Source organism: Heteronotia binoei, chromosome 17 (genome assembly GCF_032191835.1).
Source record: "Heteronotia binoei isolate CCM8104 ecotype False Entrance Well chromosome 17, APGP_CSIRO_Hbin_v1, whole genome shotgun sequence".
In the NCBI taxonomy this organism is placed as follows: domain Eukaryota; kingdom Metazoa; phylum Chordata; class Lepidosauria; order Squamata; family Gekkonidae; genus Heteronotia; species Heteronotia binoei.
Window position 1 is genome coordinate 2,335,233 of NC_083239.1, and position 21,178 is coordinate 2,356,410.

The window sequence follows — 21,178 nt, forward strand, 5'->3', positions numbered from 1 at the left end:
AATTTCAAGATGTTCAATAAATATAAGATTATTAAGGGTGGAATAGGTCCGGATAAGGAGGATTGTTAAAAGTTAAGTGTGAGGAGGTTTCCTGTTAGAATAACTAGACACCACAGATAGTTGGCGAGAGTTGGTCTGCAGCATCTAATTATTTTCCAAGTTTCCTGGGGGTTAAAGGAACCGGAAGCTGCAGGGCGGCTTGCCTTTCTTCTGGAAACTGACTAGAAGTGAAGGGGCCAGAAGAGTGGAGCTGTGGCATCTAGTCAGTTTTTCTGTAAACTGATTAGAAGCACAAGTGATGGGGGGGAGAGTGGAGCTATGATATCTTGTCAGTTTCTGTGGAAACTGACCAGAAGTGCACATGCTGGCGCCAAGCTGCCTGGAAAAACAGAGCAAACATGAACCAAGCAACATGCCAAGAAAGAAAGTTGGTTCATTTTGTGTTTAAGTGTGATGGGATCAGATAAACCAGTTTAGAATGAACCATGACTCATCCATTTTTAGCATGAATCATGATTTGGTTCATACCCATCCCTAGATAATATATTAAAATGAAATCTTCATCTGGATTGTATCTATTATGGCCAGAAAGAATTAGCCTTTATGTACAAAGCTATGATTTAAATCATGCCTTGCTGACTAGTGATTTAAATAATGATTAAAATAAAATCCACCCAGTCTCTGTGTATTACAAAAAATATTATCTTCAGTTTCAGACAACTGGCAAATATGTTGATAGTAAAAAACTTCTAAATCTCCCTCCATTAAAGGAGGACTTAAAAAAAAAAGCCTGGCAAATCACAAAAATAGCTAAACTGACTGAATGTGTACATTTAAAAAACAGGAGACAATCTAAAAACAATGTTTGCTATCATTTGGGAACATTAGACAATTTTGGAAGTTTACACTTAATCGGCATATTGATGTTTACAATTGTTTTTCTCTTTTCTAAAATTTTGCAGTCTTAGATATTTATATTCTGTCACCTTCAGCATCCTTTGTAAAGCAAAAATAAAGAATGTAAGTATTGCCAATGTTGTTTTAACTATTTATTCTGTCAGATTTAGGCATCTATGGGTTTCTCAAAAATACAAATGTTTTGGGATAATCTAATCCAAAAATCTAAACCAAAAACATTGACATTCTTCTCTTCATATCTGAGAGACAGAATATGTTCTCTTTCTCACTGAATGCAGGGAGAAACATAGAATCATAGTGTTGGAAGGGACCTCCAGGGTCATCTAGTCCAACCTGCTGCACAGTGCAGGAAATACATAAATACCTCCCCACATACACATAAAGTGACACCTGTTCCATGCCCAGAAGATGGGTGTGGTGTGTACATGGCACACCTGGTACCTGACAAACAAATAATCATTCTGCATAACTGAAGAACCAGGGCAACATAATTTGTGATCTCTCTCATATAAGAATAGTTTCAGAAGACTACAAGAAGGGATCTAACAGGAGAAATCCAATTTCCCTCTCCCAGTCTGCTCCTTGACAGTTTCCCTCCCCAACTCACCATTCTAGTTATGGGTCATCCCTCCTTCTTGTTACTGCTACATTTTTGTGCACTATTTTGGGTTGCTACAGCAACCCCAAAAGTCACCAGAAGGGTGACTTTTGTTCTTTTGCAATATATAGGGAAAGGTAAAGGTAGTCCCCTGTGCAAGCACCAGTTGTTTTAGACTCTGGGGTGACGTCACATCACGACGTTTTCAAGGCAGACTTTTTACGAGGTGGTTTGCAATATATACAAATGTGCAAAAGTCACTTCACCATTTTGGGGTTTTAGGTTCAATTAGCTTTTTAAAAAAAATAAGAAATTTTCTTCAAAGTTGGATGTTTTCAAGGTCTAAATGGCAGCCATAACTGGTTCCATTTCAGGGCAGTACCCGTCAGCCCACTTTACACACTGAAGTAGCTACACAGAGAGATGTTACTTATGGCAAGACAATATATACTAGATGACATCATAGTACTACAGACCATGGTCCCTATCCCTTTACCAAATGATTTAAGTGTAGTATTTAAAAATATTTATTTATTTCCATCATTTATTGTCTTCCTTTCTCACTGAGACTCAAGGCCATTTAAACGGCACTAAAGGATTTAAAGCAAACAGGCATGTAGCATCAGATTTAAAAAAAGACTATAGGCTTGGATTGCAGAAATCTGAAAATGAACAGAAAATCTGAGAATGGAGCTGAAACAAGCAATAACATGACACTTTACGCATATTACACACTGAAGCAGCTACACAGAAAGATGTTAGTTATGGCAAAACAATATATACTAGACACCATAGTTCAGACTACAGTCCCTATTCCTTTACCAAAAGTCTTTCTGAAAAGATTTCATTATACTATAGTCTTACCTCTGTAAAAAACAGCACAACACCCCAACCTCCTGAATAATTCAGTTTTGCATAGTTTGAGGGAAGTCAGGAGAGTAAGAGCCTTCTTGACTTCATCAGGCAGGCCATTCCACAAGGCTTGTGTCATTCATACTTACCCCTTTAAGCACATCCTCTCTGTAGCAACTGTATTTCATAAATAAAGTTATTTTCCAGCTCGTGTTACAATTAACAGCATTCACCTGCAGGCAAATATATACAGAATTGTAGATTTCATTGCGTAAAATGCACACTATGTTTCATATAATCCCAGAGCTTGCCTAGGCTTTTGCTTGCCAATATTTAGTACCGCATATATTATTGCTAAATTAAAAGACAAAATCATAACAAAACATATTTATAACAATTTCAGTTAATCAACATCAACATTATAAAAATAACTCAAAACTTATAAACAATGTAGTACCGCAAAAGTTGTCATATAGCTTAGTCACATCGATCATAGGACATTCAGTTTACTACACAATATTAATTGTAAGAAAAAGTAATATATTTTTGTGGAATTGTATTCTGTAGTTCTTTGTTATTACTAACATAATCAAAAAAGAATACCATTTTTCTATAAAATTGTTGTCTCTTGTAGGGACTTCGGCTACATGGATTTGTATAGCTAATTTGTCCATTGCAGCTGTCTCCCAAGTTTTAGCCCACCACCGTTGGATTGAAGGTAACGTTTTCTTGTTCCAGTATTGGGCTATTAAAATCTTCACAGCTATCAACAGAAAGGATGCCAGTTCTTTTTTTAATGGGGTCTCTGTTATTGTAGGCCAATAATTTAAAAGCATAGATTCCATTGTGAATGGAAGAGAACACTTCAATAGGGTTTGTAGAATCTTTCGGGATCAAGTGCCGTGTTCTACTGGAGAAAGTTTTCCTTCCAGACGTTTCGTTCTCAGCTGCGGAGAACATCCTCAGTGGCGTTGCAGCCGGAGCAGGCGCTCAGACCTTCTTGGCTGCTGTGCATTGAGTGGGGCCAGGGCTGCTGGAGAGCTGCTATTTCTAGGCTGGAGGGGATGTGATGAAAGGGCAATTGGTTTGTGGATGTGCCCATTGTTTGGTGGGGCTTCCTGGAAGGGTAGTGATAAGGAAACTGGCTGTTGAATGTGACCATTGTTCCGTGTTAATTGCTGGGAGGGTTGGAAGGGGTTTGAAGATAAGGAAGATGGTTGTTGACTGTGCTGATTGTTCTGTGGAATTTGCTGGTTGTTGGTAGTGGCCCCTCTACATTGTGTGTTCTCAAAAGTTCCATTTTTTTTTTTTTTTGTCTCTTGCTGCTGTCTGCATGTGGCTGGAGGAGCTATGCACATTGGTGCCTGAGTTTTTCAGCCAATTTCAAATACATCACCCTCCATTTCAGGTCTTCATCAGCGCACTGGCTGCCAGAGCCCCTGCTAGAAGGGAAGGCAGGTATTTTGTTTCAAAGAAGTCATAAAGGCTTGCAAAGCTTGCACATCTTTTCCCCTGGGTCTTAGGCTCAGAGCATTGACCATGACAGTGAGCTGGGGAAGTGGTTTGCTCCCCACTCCAGGCAGCATGGGAGCATCAGATAAATAAACAAGATATTGCAAGAGTGTTGATGTTTTAAGCATGTTTGTATTTTAAGTAAAAAATAATATATTTATTTGTGTTTGTCTGCGTCCTTTATAAAGTTTACATCTCCACCACCGGGCTTTACATTCTACGACACAATGGCCTGGCCCAGCAAGGTCCCATTTATGTCAGATCCACCCCTCATAATAAATGAGTTTGAAACCCTTGCTCTAGATCCTTGACCCTAAGGCTGCGTGTGTCTTGATCATTTAGTTACAGTCCAATTGTCCTAAGACTAGCTTCCCTTTCCCCTCAGTCTTCTATTGACCTTAAAGCCTATTCCAGTGAGAAGCTCCTACTTGCTAGGTTCCTGGTTTCTCCGTTATATCAGCTCTTGGCAGACTCACCTCTTTGCATCCTGGATTGTCCAGGAGTTCGATGTTGCTGGCATGAAGAGGCTGTCCTGCACTGACTGGCATAAGAACCACTTTGTCTCCAACAACAATCTAGAAAATCAAAATAGACATCAATGCAATTGTTCTATTTCCTTTCGCTGTGTTATTACTTTAAGGGTTATTGTTTTTAAGGAGGATCAAGTTCATAGGCTCAGCATACTTACACAACTATGGAATCACAGCTTTGAATTCTTAACAGGTTCCAGAACATCAAAAGGCTATTGAAGAGGAATGACACCACCCTGAAGTATTCCCTGTATTTTGCTTTCTGGGAAGGCATTAGAAGGGCAAAAGAAAACAATTCTGCACCATCCTCTATAGGACAGCCCTTCAAGTACTTGAAGGTAGTGATCTTATCACCTCTCAATTGTCTCCTCTCCAGGCTAAACAGGCCCAGCTCCTTCAACCTTTCCTCATAAGACTTGGTTTCCAGACCCCTCACCATCTTCATTGCCCTCTTCTGGACAAGTTCCAGCTTGTCTATATCCTTCTTAAATTGTAGTGCCCAAAACTGAACACAATAGTGTAGGTGAGGTCTAAAATATAGAGCCCCGTAGCGCAGAGTAGTAAAGCTGCAGTACTGCAGTCGGAGCCCTCTGCTCACGACCTGAGTTCGATCCCCAGCGGAAGCTGGGTTTTCAGGTAGTCGGCTCGAGGTTGACTCAGCCTTCCATCCTTCTGAGGTCAGTAAAATGAGTACCCAGCTTGCTGGGAGGAAAGTGTAGATGACTAGGGAAGGCAATGGCAAACTATCCCGTAAAAAGTCTATCATAAAAACGTTATGAAAACAACGTCACCCCAGAGTCGGAAACGACTGGTGCTTGCACAGGGGACCTTTCCTTTTCTATATATACTTTGTTCATTTGTGCAGAAAGACTTTCTGCATGAGAAACTGAAATCATTCTTTTCTACATATGGGCTACATATTGCATGATTTATATTGATTGGTTGTGATTTTGCTTGAAGATTTTGTCAATAGAATTATTGGTTTGTGTATATTGGTATTCTTCAGTTATTTGGTTAAGATACCTTGGGCATTTTTGCTGCTGCTACTTTGGATAACCTTCTCTCATATCTTGCTAGGCCATGTTTAAAACATGCATAAAAATGGCTTCTGTTTTGCTTAACATATTGACAAACATTTGATAAAAATCATCCTCAGAAGAGAATCAGTAAAATTAGGATCAGGATGCTACTCAAGTGACCAAGCTCAAATACTGCCAAGAATAGCCTTGTGCATGCACATGGAAGCTTACTCATAAATGCATCATGGGAGTCATTAGACAGCAGGGGTAAGTCTGGAGGTCCCTTGCTCCCCAGTACTACCGAGACAAGAGATACATGCATACTAGAAAGTGTTTGAGAGTAGGTGCACACACATAAACACATCAGGCCCACAAGCAACTGGCTGTCTGCTGCTTTGTACTTCCTATTCCTCCTTCCTGTTTCCAGCATCAGAGCTGGCTTTTGCCCGGTCTCTCCTATTTCCTGCTTCACAGAGGAGAGAAAGAAGGCCAAACCTCCATTCCCTTGATTGGATGAGACCTCCTCCTCTGGGAAGGAAGGGAGAAGGAAAGAGCCAGAGAGAGAAAGAGAGAATGCCAGAGAGAGTGAGTGAGTGATAGAGGTCCCATGGCACTAACCCCTTTCCAGTTCTTCAGTCTTTCTTTTTTTTGATTAAACTTTTTAAAAAACGATATATGAGAAGTGCAGTCAAATATTCACAAAATACTTAACCCTTTAAATCCCCAGACAAAAACCTATAACAACACATCTATGCCATTATCCTAGGATCAGATTCAGACAGGTGAAATTCAAGAGGTAGCTACGACAAGACAATATGATCAAAATTAAAAGCTGCATAATAAACTCCCTACACAGAGAATACACACTGACAGAGTTCAGAAGAGCTCAGTTTATAGACTGGACTAACTTCCCAGAAAAGGAAGGCGAAGGGGAAAGGGGGAAAACAAACAAATGAAAACCATATAAACGATAAAGGTGGAAGGGGAGGGGGCCAAACCTAACAGCACAGCTTGCATTCTCTATTAGTGGAAGGGAGCAAAAGTCCAGTAGCCTCTTAACGACTAACAAAACTTGTGGCAGGGTAGGCGCTTTCATGAGTTACTGCTCACTTCTTCAAATACAGCTACAACTGGAGTCCATCTGTCCTTATACCTTGGAGAATGAAGTGTTTTCAGACTCCAAATGACAGCAGAGAAGAAATCTAGGTCTCAATTCAGTTCAGGAAGATGCATCGTCTTGAGCTTCATTATCAGTTGCAATTCAGCAGACTCTCCCTTTGAAATTACTTTGCAAGAGAACTGCTACTCTTACGTCAGCAACTGAATGTCCTGGAAGGTTAAAATTTCCGCCAACTGTTGTTGTTTTTTTTAATGTTGTGGTTTCTAATAACAGTACGAAGAGTAAGAGTCCAGTATCACCTTGAAAACTAACAAAATTTGTGGTAGTGTGTGTGCTTTCTTTCAACATCACAAAATCTAAGATCATGGCATCCAGCCCCATCACACCTTGGCAAATAGAAGGAGAAGACATGGAAGTAGTGACAGACCTCACATTTCTGGGATCCAAGATCACTGCAGATGGTGACTGTAGCCATGAAATTAAAAGACATTTGCTCCTTGGGAGGACAGCTATGGCGGACCTGGGCAGTAGAATAAAAAGTAGAGACATCACCCTGCCAACAAAAGTCTGTATAGTCAAAGTGATGGTATTCCCGGTAGTAATGTATGGCTGTGAGAGCTGGACCATAAGGAAGGCCGAGCGCAGAAGAATAGATGCTTTCGAGCTGTGTTGCTGGAGAAGACTCTTGAGAGTCCCTTGGACTGCAAGAAGATCCAATCAGTCAGCCCTAAGGGAAATCAATCCTGACTGTTCTCTGGAAGGTCATATGATAAAGCTGAAGCTCAAATACTTTGGCCACCAAATGAGAAAGGAGCACTCCTTGGAGAAGATCCTGATGCTGGGAAAGACAGAAGGCAAAAGGAGGAGGAGATGGCAAAAGATGAGATGGCTGGACAGCGTTAGTGATTTAATAAACATGAATTTGAGCAGATTTTGGAGGATGGTGGAAGACAGGAGGGCATGGCATGACTTTGTCCTTGGGGTCGCAAAGAGCCGGACTCAACTGTGCGACTGAACAACAACAAATGTGCTTTCTTGCGTCACTGCTCACGTTAAGGCTTATTTCCATTTATTCTTTGCATCTTCCTGGACTGAATCCTCCTGGACCAAATTGAGACCTGGGTTTCCTGTCTCATTACCAATGCTGATATCTCCATGGCTGTACCCCTCTGCATATCACACCTGATCCAAGCATGCCGGTTAATGCCATTCAGCATCTAACAACCATCTTCATAAAGGTTTAATCCGTGGCTCCTTGTGTTATGTTTTATGGCGCAGCCCAACAAAGTGACATTTATGTCAGATCTGGCCCTTGTAACAAACAAGTTTGACATCTCTGGATTAGTTTCTAGCCTCTCACCTCTCAGTTAAGCCATATTTGATTCTTGGCTCTATGCAGAACCTGAACAGGACAGAAAGTTTAGGAGAAAGTACAAAGCGAACACACACACAAATCACACCAGCATAAATCATAAGGTTTCAGGCTGGTTGGTTACAGCAGAGCTGGTTGAAACTCAATCCAATGAAGACAGAGGTCCTGTACCTGAGTGTGTGCGTGGGGGGGGGGTGTTTGAGGCCAGGATTGGGCTGCCCACCTATCTCTGGCAGATCAGGCAACTGGCTGCCTACCTCTCCTCCCAGGACTTGGCTACAGTGACCCATGCAATGGTCACTTCCAGGCTTAATTACTGTGACTTGCTCTATGCAGGCTTGCCTTTGAGACTGATCCAGTAACTCCAGGTGATACAGAATGTGAAGGCATATGGACACATGAAGCTGCCTTCTACTGAATCAGACCTTTGGTCCATCAAAGTCAGTATTGTCTTCTCAGACTGGCAGCGGCTCTCCAGGGTCTCAAGCTGAGGTTTTTCACACCATTTTGCCTGGACCCTTTTTTGGAGATGCCGGGGATTGAACCTGGGACCTTCTGCTTCCCAAGCAGATGCTCTACCACTGAGCCACCATCCCTCCCCAAGCATATGAACATATGAAGCTGCCTTATACTGAATCAGACCCTTGGTCCGTCAAAGTCAGTATTGTCTACTCAGACTGGCAGCGGCTCTCCAGGTTCTCAAGCTGAGGTTTTTCACACCTATTTGCCTGGACCCTTGTTTTGGAGATGCCAGGGATTGAACCTGGGACCTTCTGCTTACCAAGCAGATGCTCTACCACTGAGCCACCGTCCCTCCCAAGGTGCCTGCTGACAGCATTGCTTATGAGGGCATGCATTTCGCCAGTATTGTGCTGCTTACAATGGCTACCAATTGAGTTCCAGATCCACTTCAAGGTGTTGGTATTAACCTTGAAAGACTTATGCAACCTGGGACCGACATATCTGAAGGACTGCTCTCTTTGTGTGCCCCAAAGAGATTTGCAATCACATGATCAACACCTGCTGGCTAACCCCGACCCAAAGGATGTCCGCCTAGCCTTGACCAGGACCAAGGCTTTTTCGGTCTTGCCTCCAGGCTGGTGGATTCAGCTCCCACTGGAGATCAGGGCCCTGCAGAACCTTGTATAATTCCACAGGACCTGTAAAATGGAGCTGTTCCTAAGGCCTTTGGGTGAGGCGGTGGGTGTCCATCTCAGACTGGCCTCCCTGCCCCAGTTCCCAACTTACTAAAGTATCCGCTTACTCCATTATGTGGCCTTAAAGGGTCTTTCTTCTGTAGCTGCTGCTACCTTTGATTTTTCCTGTTTTAATGTTTTTAATCTATTGCAATTTATTGTAAATGAGTCTTTTGACTCTGCGTTGCTGGGATTCGCTCTGGGCCCATTTGGTGAGGGTGGAATATAAATCAAATAAATAAATAAGAAAGAGTTCCACTAAACCACTGCATTTCAGCAGGAAAGCTCTCCCTGTGATGTGCCATGCTTCTCAATAAAGCTTGGACACCCAGGGAATGTGGCACCCAAAGTCTTCTAGAAGTCTTCTAGAACACTTTTTAAAATGTGCATTATTTTCTACGGCCTTTGTTATATCCGAATGTTTGAACATATGAACCTGCCACCAACCAGACCATCAACTCTGATTGACAGTGGTTCTCAAGGATCTCAGACAACGATCGTTTAGATATTAGGGACTGAATGTAGGTCTTTCTGCACACAGAGTAAGTGTATAAGAACATAAGAGAAGCCATGTTGGATCAGGCCATGGCCCAACCAGTCCAATACTCTGTGTCACAGAAGAACATAAGAGAAGCCCTGTTGGATCAGGCCAATGGCCCATCCAGTCCAACACTCTGGGTCACATAAGAACATAAGAGAAGCCCTGTTGGATCAGGCCAATGGCACATCCAGTCCGACACTCTGGGTCACATAAGAACATAAGAGAAGCCCTGTTGGATCAGGCCAATGGCCCATCCAGTCCAACATTCTGTGTCACATAAGAACATAAGAGAAGCCCTGTTGGATCAGGCCAATGGCACATCCAGTCCAATACTCTGTGTCACATAAGAACATAAGAGAAGCCCTGTTGGATCAGGCCAATGGCCCATCCAGTCCAACACTCTGGGTCACATAAGAACATAAGAGAAGCCCTGTTGGATCAGGCCAATGGCACATCCAGTCCAACACTCTGGGTCACATAAGAACATAAGAGAAGCCCTGTTGGATAAGGCCAATGGCACATCCAGTCCAACACTCTGGGTCACATAAGAACATAAGAGAAGCCCCGTTGGATCAGGCCAATGGCACATCCAGTCCAACACTCTGTGTCACAGAAGAACATAAGAGAAGCCCTGTTGGATCAGGCCAATGGCACATCCAGTCCAACACTCTGGGTCACATAAGAACAATGTTTTGCTTGAGACAGAAGTTCAAAAGGAATTATTTCCCCTTTCTTTTGCTGTTTCTGTAATGAATTACAATGTGTACCACTACATTTAAGCTCTTTCAGATTGGTCTTTCAGGAGACTTTTTGCTTTAGTAATAATTTAAATTATTACACTTTCATGATAATGAATTATTTATCAACATAAAATTAATGAAAGGTTTTCTAAGAATGTGTGAGTTAAGTATTGCTACTACCCCTACATTTTTACCAGTGGCTCATCAGATCACATGAAATGCTATGCAGCAAATGCACTTTCCTCACAACACTCTTTGCTGTAGCAGGATATATGTCAGGGCAGTTGGGACTCATTCCACAAGAGTCTAACTCCAAAGGCATTTGAACTAAGCAGAACTATGATTTTAACGTTTATGTACATAACAAATGCCTAAATTTTTAACTATAAACTATGAAATGTTAATTTTAATGCTTAATTTTATGTTTTTATGTTAGTTTTACATGTTGTAAGCCGCCCTGAGCCACCTGGTGGGAAGGGCGGGATATAAATCTCAGATAAATAAATAAAAAATATAAATAAGAGAAGCCCCGTTGGATCAGGCCAATGGCACATCCAGTCCAACACTCTGTGTCACATAAGAACATAAGAGAAGCCCTGTGGGATCAGGCCAATGGCCCATCCAGTCCAACACTCTGTGTCACAGAAGAACATAAGAGAAGCCCTGTTGGATCAGGCCAATGGCCCATCCTGTCCAACACTCTGTGTCACATAAGAACATAACAGAAGCCATGTTGGATCAGGCCAATGGCCCATCCAGTCCAACACTCTGTGTCACATAAGAACATAAGAGAAGCCATGTTGGATTAGGCCATGGCCCAACCAGTCCAACACTCTGTGTCACACAGTGGCCAAAAAAATCCCCCCCAAGTGCCATCAGGAGGTTCACAAGTGGAGATAGAAGCCCTTCCACTTTGCCCCCCACCACGCACCAAGAATACAGAGCATCACTGCCCCAGACAGTTCCAATAATATGCTGTGGCTAATAGCCACTGATGGACCTCTGCTCCATATTTTTATCCAAACCCCTCTTGAAGCTGGCTATGCTTGTAGCCACCACCACGTCCTGTGGCAGTGAATTCCACATGTTAATCACCCTTTGGGTGAAGAAGTACTTCCTTTTATCTGTTCTAACCCGACTGCTCAGCAATTTCATTGAAAGTCCACGAGTTCTTGTATTGTGAGAAAGGGAGAAAAGTACTTCTTTCTCTACTTTCTCCATCCCATGCATAATCTTGTAAACCCCTATCAAGTCACCCCACAGTTGACGTTTCTCCAAGCTAAAAAGCCCCAAGCTCTTTAACCTTTCTTCATAGGGAAAGTGTTCCAAACCTTTAATCATTCTAGTTGCCCTTTTCTGCACTTTTTCCAATGCTATATCCTTTTTGAGGTGCAGTGACAGAATTGTACACAGTATTCCAAATGAGACCGCACCATCGATTTATACAGGGGCATTATGATACTGGCTGATTTGTTATCAATTCCCTTCCTAATAATTCCCAGCATGGCAGCCTTTTTTATTGCAATCGCACAGTGTCTTGACATTTTCAGTGAGTTATCTACCACGACCCCAAGATCTCTCTCTTGGTCAGTCTCTGCCAGTTCACACCCCTGAGTGCACCACCACTGAGCCATGTTTTCTCTCCATTTGACTGCTAGGTAACAATATCAGACCAGGCATTGAACCAAGATTTTTAAACAGTATTATATCAAATGCCACCCTTAAATAAATGAAGTCAAAACTAATTAATTGGATTCTTTTTTCCCCGCTATTTATTTTTACAAAGATGAAATAGATATTGGTAACCTCGCCTGGAATCACCATGCTCATAAACACACACATGCATATATATTGATGAGCATCTTTTCAACACCAAAACATTCAATGATGAAAAAGTTCTCACATGCCATGCTGCACATAAAGTTTACTTACTGTCATGTAAGACCAGATAATGCATTATACAAAACAAACCTGTAGAATTGAATTAGTCATTAAGAGACAGAAAATGAGAGCCATAATTCCTTGAAAAGTTCCTGAAATAAGAGAGCCTATACTTGTTCTCACCTCTGTTGACTTCTTCTCACTGCCTTTTCCTCCATGCCCACCAAGCCTCACTCCATTCCCAACCACCATTACACCGCTTTCTTCCCTTCCCCTTGGCCATTCCTTATTTTCTTTGGTTTAAAATGCCTCATCGTTTGGGGTGCTAGGTATAACGCCAACCAGGATCTCTGTTTTGTTGTGGTTGACCGCCCCCCCCCCTTTCCATGCACACACACTTTGTCTATATTTTGGAATTCTTTTACACACTTGAGGACTTCCTAAGGTTTGTAAAAATACCTTACCTTTCTGCACCTGACCTCTGAAGCCGAGTTCAGAATGATATGATTTCCCCCCCCCCCTTTCACGGGTCCATGAAATTATATACATAGGAGCTACTTACATATTTAAAGCACTGTATTACAAGAGAAGTCCTGCTTGGGCCCAGGTTGAATATGGAATCTATTCAATGCCAACCTTTTTTAAAGGATATTCCAAGATGCATTGAATCCTATTTTGAGCATATGGCACTGGAGAATTGAGTGGCAAGACAGCCCTGCGGCTCTTACAAACGGTTCAAGATTCTAGAACATTCTGGATGTGGGAAAATGACTCTGGCCTCTGTCCTAGCACCACTCAGTTCTTCACACATAAATGTTTTCTTTTCCACTCACTTACATTGTCGCCTTCACTCCTCAGCTTCCAAAAGGGCTGGATGTAAAACCATGACCCCTCGTTCCCAGCAGCATCCAGAGAGACTCGCATAGCATTCTTCTCCAACAGAGCTGGCAATCTCTTGTTGACTGTAAGGTACTTGTTGCTTTTGATGTGAAGCAACTGTCAATAGTAAAATGAACACACACATGCATACATGTACACATGGACAATACAGCCAAAGCCTGACATAGACCTGATATTGTTACTTCTGTGGTTCCTCCTGGGCTGGTTGGATCTATGCAAAGACTTCCAACCCTGCTGCCTGGAAGAACACCTGGTTATCACCTTTAAAGCCCTATGTGGCCGAGGACCTGTCTACTTGAGGGACCGTCTCTCCCCGCATGAACCCCAGAGGGCGCTGAGGTCAGCTGGAAAGAACCAGCTGAATATCCCTGGGCCAAGGGAGGCCAGATTGAAGTCCACCCGGGATCGGGCCTTCTCTGTAGCAGCCCCCCAGCTGTGGAACCAACTTCCGGAGGAGGTACGGGCCCTGCAATGCTTAGATCAATTCCGCAGGGCCTGTAAGACCTACCTCTTTAAAATAGCCTTCACATAAAACCGAGCCAAGAAAGCCCTGTTGGAAATGTTCTATGTTTTACGCTTTAATCACTGGATTTTATGAAAGATCTTAATTATAGCACCATAATCTTAAGTAATGTAATTTTAATGATTTTAAGGTTGATTTTATAATTGAAATTGTATATGAATTTATAATTGATGCACATGGTTTTATTGTATACTGTATTTACATGTTGTGAGCCGCACTGAGCCTGCTTGCGGGGAGGGCGGGATACAAATAAAAAGTTATTATTATTATTATTATTATTATTATTATTATTATTATTATTATTATTATTATTATTATTATTATAACATGTACAGAGCCAGCATCATATGAACCTCCCCTCTCCTAGGTGACCCTGAAATTCTGCTCCACAAGGTCATGGGAAAAGTGTGGGAGCAGAGTGGGGTATGAGGCAAAAGGGAATACTCAGCAAAGAGCATCCTTGCCACTTCTTCAGTCAGAAGTGCCCATGCCAGCAGTTCTATAAAGCTCACAGGAAAAAAAAAAACACAACCATAAATGTTCACAAGAAGAAAGCCCACATAGAAAAATGCCTACATGAAAAGAAGTCCGTATAGAAAATTGTCCACATGGGGCGGAAAGCCCACATGGAAAAATCCCATTTTTATTAATTATTAAAACTTGAAATAAACTTGAATTACAATTACAAATACCATTTTTTTAATTCATCACCACTATGTTTATTGATTCGTCCCTTCCAAGTACTTACCTGAGTCAGCCCTGCCTAGCTTCATAGAACTATGAGGCCTTAACTACTTTTACTATTTAAGAAAGAGAAGGAGGAGGAAGCCATGGCAGCAGTTGAGAGGGCTGGGTAACATAATTAACATAAGCTAGTGCAGAACGTGGCTGCTAGGCTGTTATTGGGGCTGCCCAAGTGGGAGCACATATAGCCAGCGCTGCAGAAACTGCACTGGCTACCAATAGTGTACCAGATTCATTACAAGGTGCTGGTTATCACCTTTAAAGCCCTATATGGCCAAGGACCCGTTTACCTGAGGGACCGTCTGTCCCCACACGTTCCCCAGAGAGTACTAAGATCTGGATCTCAACATCTCCTAGTGATCCTCGGGCTGAAGGAGGCGAGACTGCCGACCACCAGGGATCGGGCCTTTTCAGTGGCAGCCCCCTCCTGATGGAATCAATTGTCGGAAGAGGTTAAGGCCTTGCAGGATCTCGCTCAGTTCTGCAAGGCCTGTAAGACCATTCTCTTCCGGCAAGCCTTCAGTCCACCGTAGGATAATTCTGGAAGAACTGTCGTCCTGAGAATATGAGTAACATCTAATTTGTTAGTACCAACTCTATATTGTTTTAACTTATATTGTTTAATGGTTTTATTGATTTTATGATTGCAATCATAGTATATTATGATTTTGATGTAAGCCGCCCTGATCCCGCCTCAGCGGGGAGGGCGGGGTATAAATCGAAATAAACATAAACAAGAACCCTGCTGGATCAGACCAGTCTCTGCAGTCAGGATGGTCGTTTTAGTTGCACAATGGTAGAGATATAAAATGATTGGCCTGGTATGATCCAGGCCCTTTATTAGCCAGGTGCTGAAGAAAGCAAGACTTTTTACATAAGTAAGTTCTCCACACATTTTCCTCTTGCTAAGGGGCAAAAAATTAGATACTGGGAAGAATTTAATTTAGAAGTAGCAGGGTTTTAATTTAGTAAAGCATGTTTTTTTTCAAATTATGTTTCTCATTCATAGGATTGGGAGGAAACTAAAAAAAAACGGTATGTCTGCTGAAAGGTCTTCAAAGCAGCCAGCTATCTTTTTTTGTACTTCTTTAGAATGTGTTTTGGGTAATGTGTTAACGCCATGTGCTCCATATGGTTGACTTAATATGGCACATTTGCTGAAATAATTCCTTAGCCAAAGAAGCATGTGACCATATGTCTGTGGTTTAGTTTGGTGGATGGGGGTGCCTTTAAAAAGAAAACAATATATCCCAGTGCCAATGCTTTTATTACATTTTTCTGCCTTTTTTTCAGACCATGCTTCCATTAAGGCAGTGTCTCCCAACCCCCAGGGACTGGTTTCGTGGAAGACAATTTTTCACAGACTGGGGTTTTTGCCACCCCAGGCTGCCCCAACTGCACGCTGTCCCTGCCACCCAAGGGGGTCTTTTAATTGGTGGGGGGGGGGAATGGGCCTGTTTCAAAGTCAGTATTGTCTACTCAGACTGGCAGCGGCTCTCCAGGGTCTCAAGCTGAGGTTTTTCACACCTATTTGCCTGGACCCTTTTTTGGAGATGCCAGGGATTGAACCTGGGACCTTCTGCTTCCCAAGCAGATGCTCTACCACTGAGCCACAACCCCATTCATGGCTCTCCAGGGACTCAAGCTGAGGTTTTTCATGCCTATTTGCCTGGACCCCTTTTTGGAGATGCCAGGGATTGAAGCTGGGACCTTCTGCTTACCAAGCAGATGCTCTACCACTGAGCCACTGTCCCTCCCTAATACCAAATTATGGGCTGCCTGCTGCCTACCTTTCCCAGTTTATATCACCCCAGTTGCACTGCTCCTTTATGTTAGCAAGACTCAATGTTTTACCCTCAGCGGTACTATCTGGGAGGTTTGGCAACATCCCTTATCAGGAAAGATTCTGCCCATGTAATGGAAGGCACCTCGAAACAGTCGCCCATGTCTTACCTCACTGTGATTTTTATGGGGAAGTGCGGGACTGTATATTCAAACCTATCCTGTCTAACCTTTCTGGATTATCTGAAGTTAGTTTCCTTTCCGCTATCTGACCAATGTTCCCATATCACAAGCCTAATTGCAAAGTATCTTTTGGCTGCCATAACAATCAGGGAGCAAAAGACCAGCTCCCCTTCTTGATGTTTGACTGGTTTTTATAACTGAAACTCTGTGTAAATTTGCCATGCTGTACTTTTTATTTCTACGCCAATAAAGGTATTTGGATTGGATTGGACTCCTGTCCTCAATAAGCAGCAGCTAATGTTGCCGGAAGGAAAATGAGGAAAGACATGAGAGCAGTAAGTGCTACTTCTCACAATGTAATGGGAAATGTGATGTCAGGGTTAAATAATGATATATTGGCCCATATGCCCAATTATCCCTTGCAAGAAGTCTTCACTATCATAGAACAAGCAGCAATTTATAACTTATAATGGTTTAACTGTCTATCTAATTTTAACTTAATCTATGAATGTAATTTTATTTATTTTAATTGTTTTATAGTAATGATTGTATTTTATCGTAATCATGGTGCGTACCATGTCGTGTTAGCCGCCCTGAGCCTGCCTTTGGCGGGGGAGGGCGGGATATAAAAATAAATTTATTATTATTATTATTATTATTATTATTAATTTGCCTAATCCAAATCTCATAAATTTTGACATTCCTGAGAAGTATAGGCAACTGATACGTCATGATTCCAATGTGGAAAATCCATACAGAATTCTGATTTTAGGCGATAGAGGTCTTATGCTCGAATTAAACAAAGATACCATCTATGGAGATGGCACCTTTGATAAAGTGCCGAATATTTTTTATCAACCGTACACATGGCATTCCAAGCTGGGTAATTCATACCCACCATGTATTTACATTTTACTTCAAAAAAAGAACGGACACCTATGACAGAATGTTTGAAATAATGAAGCTATGGATTCCCAATCTTGGCTAATGCACAGGCAGCTCAAATATACAAATAGCAAGATTATTATTTAATTTACTTGACAAAATCGCAGCACAGATTGTTGCATGTGAATATGACATATTTGAATCCTATAATCACATAAAATAGGTAATAACTGTTCATTCTCATAAATGGAGATGAATGGTTATCCACAATTATAAATAGTTATGGTGCTTTACATGGTATTTTTCTATGTGGGCTTTCTTCCATATGGGCTTATTTCCACGTGGGCATTTTCCTGTGAACATTTATTGACCGTAGGGGTTTTCTGCAGGCTTTTTTCCGGTTATCCACGCCAGCATGTCTGCTATTATGGCAACTGAAAATCCAACCCTATATACACAGTTTCATCAAAGTACATTAATGTACAGTGGGAAGAGTCAAGTGGAAGAGTGCCTGCGTTCTATGAAGGAAGTTCCAGGTTCAGTCTCCACTTAAAGAGTTTCAAGACAGCAGGTGTTTGGAAAAAACCTCTCTTTGCCCAAAACCATGGGAAGCACCTCCCACACTAGATGGATGCATGGCCAGGCTAGGAGGAAGGGAGCTTCATCAACACTATCAGCTCCTGCCCTCAGTGGTGACAAAATGGAATTTCTACAGGTAGGGATACAGAGAGCTGTGAAGAGGAGGACAAAATGAATTATGAAGAGAGGACTGGGGTCAGTGAAGCTTGCCATGAAGGAGTGGGGAAAGCACCACTTGCTCAAATATTCTCAAGAGACAGCTGTCCTGCCCTCCTCATCTGTTTTCAGGCAATATGAAGATAGATGAAGATATTGGATTTATATCCCGCCCTCCACTCCGAAGAGTCTCAGAGCAGCTCACAATCTCCTTTCCCTTCCTCCCCCACAACAGACACCCTGTGAGGTAGATGAAGATATTGGGTTTATATCCCACCCTCCACTCCAAAGAGTCTCAGAGCGGCTCACAATCTCCTTTACCTTCCTCCCCCACAACAGACACCCTGTGAGGTAGATGAAGATATTGGATTTATATCCCGCCCTCCACTCCAAAGAGTCTCAGAGCGGCTCACAATCTCCTTTCCCTTCCTCCCCCACAACAGACACCCTGTGAGGTAGATGAAGATATTGGATTTATATCCCGCCCTCCACTCCGAAGAGTCTCAGAGCGGCTCACAATCTCCTTTCCCTTCCTCCCCCACAACAGACACCCTGTGAGGTAGATGAAGATATTGGATTTATATCCCACCCTCCACTCCGAAGAGTCTCAGAGCAGCTCACAATCTCCTTTACCTTCCCCACCCCCCACAACAGACACCCTGTGAGGCAGATGAAGATATTGGATTTATATCCCGCCCTCCACTCCGAAGAGTCTCAGAGCGGCTCACAATCTCCTTTCCCTTCCTCCCCCACAACAGACACCCTGTGAGGTGGGTGGGGCTGGAGAGGGCTCTCACAGCAGCTGCCCTTTCAAGGACAACCTCTGCCAGAGCTATGGCTGACCCAAGGCCATTCCAGCAGCTGCAAGTGGAGGAGTGGGGAATCAAACCTGGTTCTCCCAGATAAGAGAGCCCTGGCTGACCCAAGGCCATTCCAGCAGCTGCAAGTGGAGGAGTGGGGAATCAAACCCAGTTCTCCCAGATAAGAGAGCTCTGACTGACCCAAGCCCATTCCAGCAGCTGCAAGTGGAGGAGTGGGGAATCAAACCTGGTTATCCCAAATAAGAGAGCTCTGGCTGACCCAAGGCCATTCCAGCAGGTGCAAGTGGAGGAGTGGGGAATCAAACCCGGTTCTCCCAGATAAGAGTCCGCACACTTAACCACTACACCAAACTGGCTCTCACAGCTCCTTCCTACTAATTTTACTCATCACAACTGTTATTCCACAGTTATTCTGCAACATCCGCTGTGGAACTGAGGACACTGGGTACTGAGTGGCACAGCATATTGATTTCACTTTCTTGACTGTTAGTGACATTATACCACCATCTGCCCTCCCCTTTTGGGGAGGCTGGAGATCAGAACTCACCTGTATGACGTTACTGTATTTTACAATTTCTCCCAGCAGCTTCCTGTTCTCACATTCATTCTGTTTTTGCTCCAGTTCCGCTGCATGCTGCAAGATTGGCAAGGTTGAAGCCAAAGACTTCAAAAACAGGCCTCAGCCTCTACTGCACTAACCAGAGGTACACAAAAGCTTTAAGGGCAAACGACACAATATAATTTTTAACGTCAGATCCAGGGAGTCTGGTCCAGAGGAATGGACCTGACTCACTTACCCTGCAGCCACACTGTCACATAGGTTCACCAAACTCCCCAACATCGCAGTCCTGAGCTGATTCAAGGCCCCACTGCCATTCCCCACAACTGCTAAGTGCCTGTGAGAAAAGCAACTCAGCTCTGGGAAACTCAATCCAACTCATTAAAAATCATCTTGTACAATTTGGCCCTAAGTCCATTTAAATCAATGGGCGTAGAAGAGCACAATTCTGCACCATTAAGAGTGGAATGATGCACTAAACACAAATCTGCCATGTGCACTTCTGGGACAAACCTTGTGAGGAGGTGGTCATTCGGAGTGGGGAAGTGCAAGAGGTGAGGGAACGTTGAGCCTCTACTTCACCCACCAGTTTTCTACTGCCCCTCCCTCCCACCCTGCAAATAGTTGAGAAATATGTTTATACACAAGCACACACTGGAAGCCCTTTTAAGAAAATCAGTTATTTTTTCAGATATGAAGTAAACCTCACGTGCTGTTCCTCTACTTCAAAGTTCCTTTTCCTTCCAGAAGCAGCTCGCAGGCTTGTTTTATGCACATTAGCGTACAGCATGCAATTCTGCTCTTAGAATGCAAAATTAATGCCCAACATACACTTAGGGCTCAACCACGCACTAGAAATGGTTTACTGTTTGAAATAAACTACTGTTCTTGTTGCCTTTTCCAGATTTAGCTACCAGGATTGCTTCTTCAAGGAGAAAAGTGGTTTGGGGAGGGAGATTAGTCTTAATCCCTCCCTCTAGAAGAAGAAGATGATGATGATATTGGATTTATATCCACCCTCCACTCGGAAGAGTCTCAGAGCGGCTCACAATCTCCTTTCCCTTCCTCCCCCACAACACACACCCTGTGAGGTGGGTGGGGCTGAAGAGGGCTCTCACAGCAGCTGCCCTTTCAAGGACAACCTCTGCCAGAGCTATGGCTGACCCAAGGCCATGCTAGCAGGTGCAAGTGGAGGAGTGGGAATCAAACCCGGTTCTCCCAGATAAGAGTCCGCACACCTAACCACTACACCAAACTTGCTCTCTACAGCCATTTTCTAGCTGGCAAAAATAGAGCCAGTTTGGTGTAGTGGTTAAGTGTGTGGACTCTTATCTGGGAGAACCTGGTTTGATTCCCCACTCCACTTGCACCTGCTGGAATGGCCTTGGGTCAGCCATAGCTCTCGTGGGAGTTGTCCTTGAAAGGGCAGCTGCTGTGAGAGCCCTCTCAGCCCCACCCACCTCACAGGGTGTCTGTTGTGGGGGGAGAAGACATGGGAGATTGTAAGCCGCTCTGAGTCTCTACTTCAGGGAGAAGGGCGGGGTATAAATCTGCAATTCTTCTTCTTTACTTTCAGGGGGGAAGGGGAGATTAAAAATGAGATAAGGTTCTCAAAAAGACAAAGAATTGTCTGACCAAGCACCTCAGAGCACATGTGTCGCCCCACTGCCCCTGCTCAGTCTTCCCGGCTCTGTGCTTCTGGTGGTGGGGACAGCGCAGCAAGACTCCTGCCCTGGCTCTGAGGTGCTGAGTCTTGCTGCGCCACCA

The 21,178-nt window shown here is 43.2% G+C and overlaps 1 protein-coding gene and 1 non-coding gene across 2 annotated transcripts in view; both read right to left on the minus strand.

Annotated features, from left to right (window-relative positions):
- ITPR2 (inositol 1,4,5-trisphosphate receptor type 2) overlaps window positions 1-21,178 on the minus strand; it is a 320,928-nt gene that overhangs the window by 260,967 nt on the left and 38,783 nt on the right. The window contains exons 4-7 of the mRNA XM_060257486.1: window positions 19,400-19,486; window positions 13,117-13,275; window positions 4,357-4,455; window positions 2,518-2,601 (exon numbers count right to left, since the gene is read on the minus strand). Coding sequence (XP_060113469.1) covers window positions 2,518-2,601; window positions 4,357-4,455; window positions 13,117-13,275; window positions 19,400-19,486 — 429 coding nt within the window. The remainder of the gene's footprint in view (window positions 1-2,517; window positions 2,602-4,356; window positions 4,456-13,116; window positions 13,276-19,399; window positions 19,487-21,178) is intronic.
- Window positions 15,995-16,066, minus strand: TRNAP-GGG (transfer RNA proline (anticodon GGG)). Its single transcript has one exon. It is a non-coding gene; the product is annotated as a tRNA-Pro (tRNA).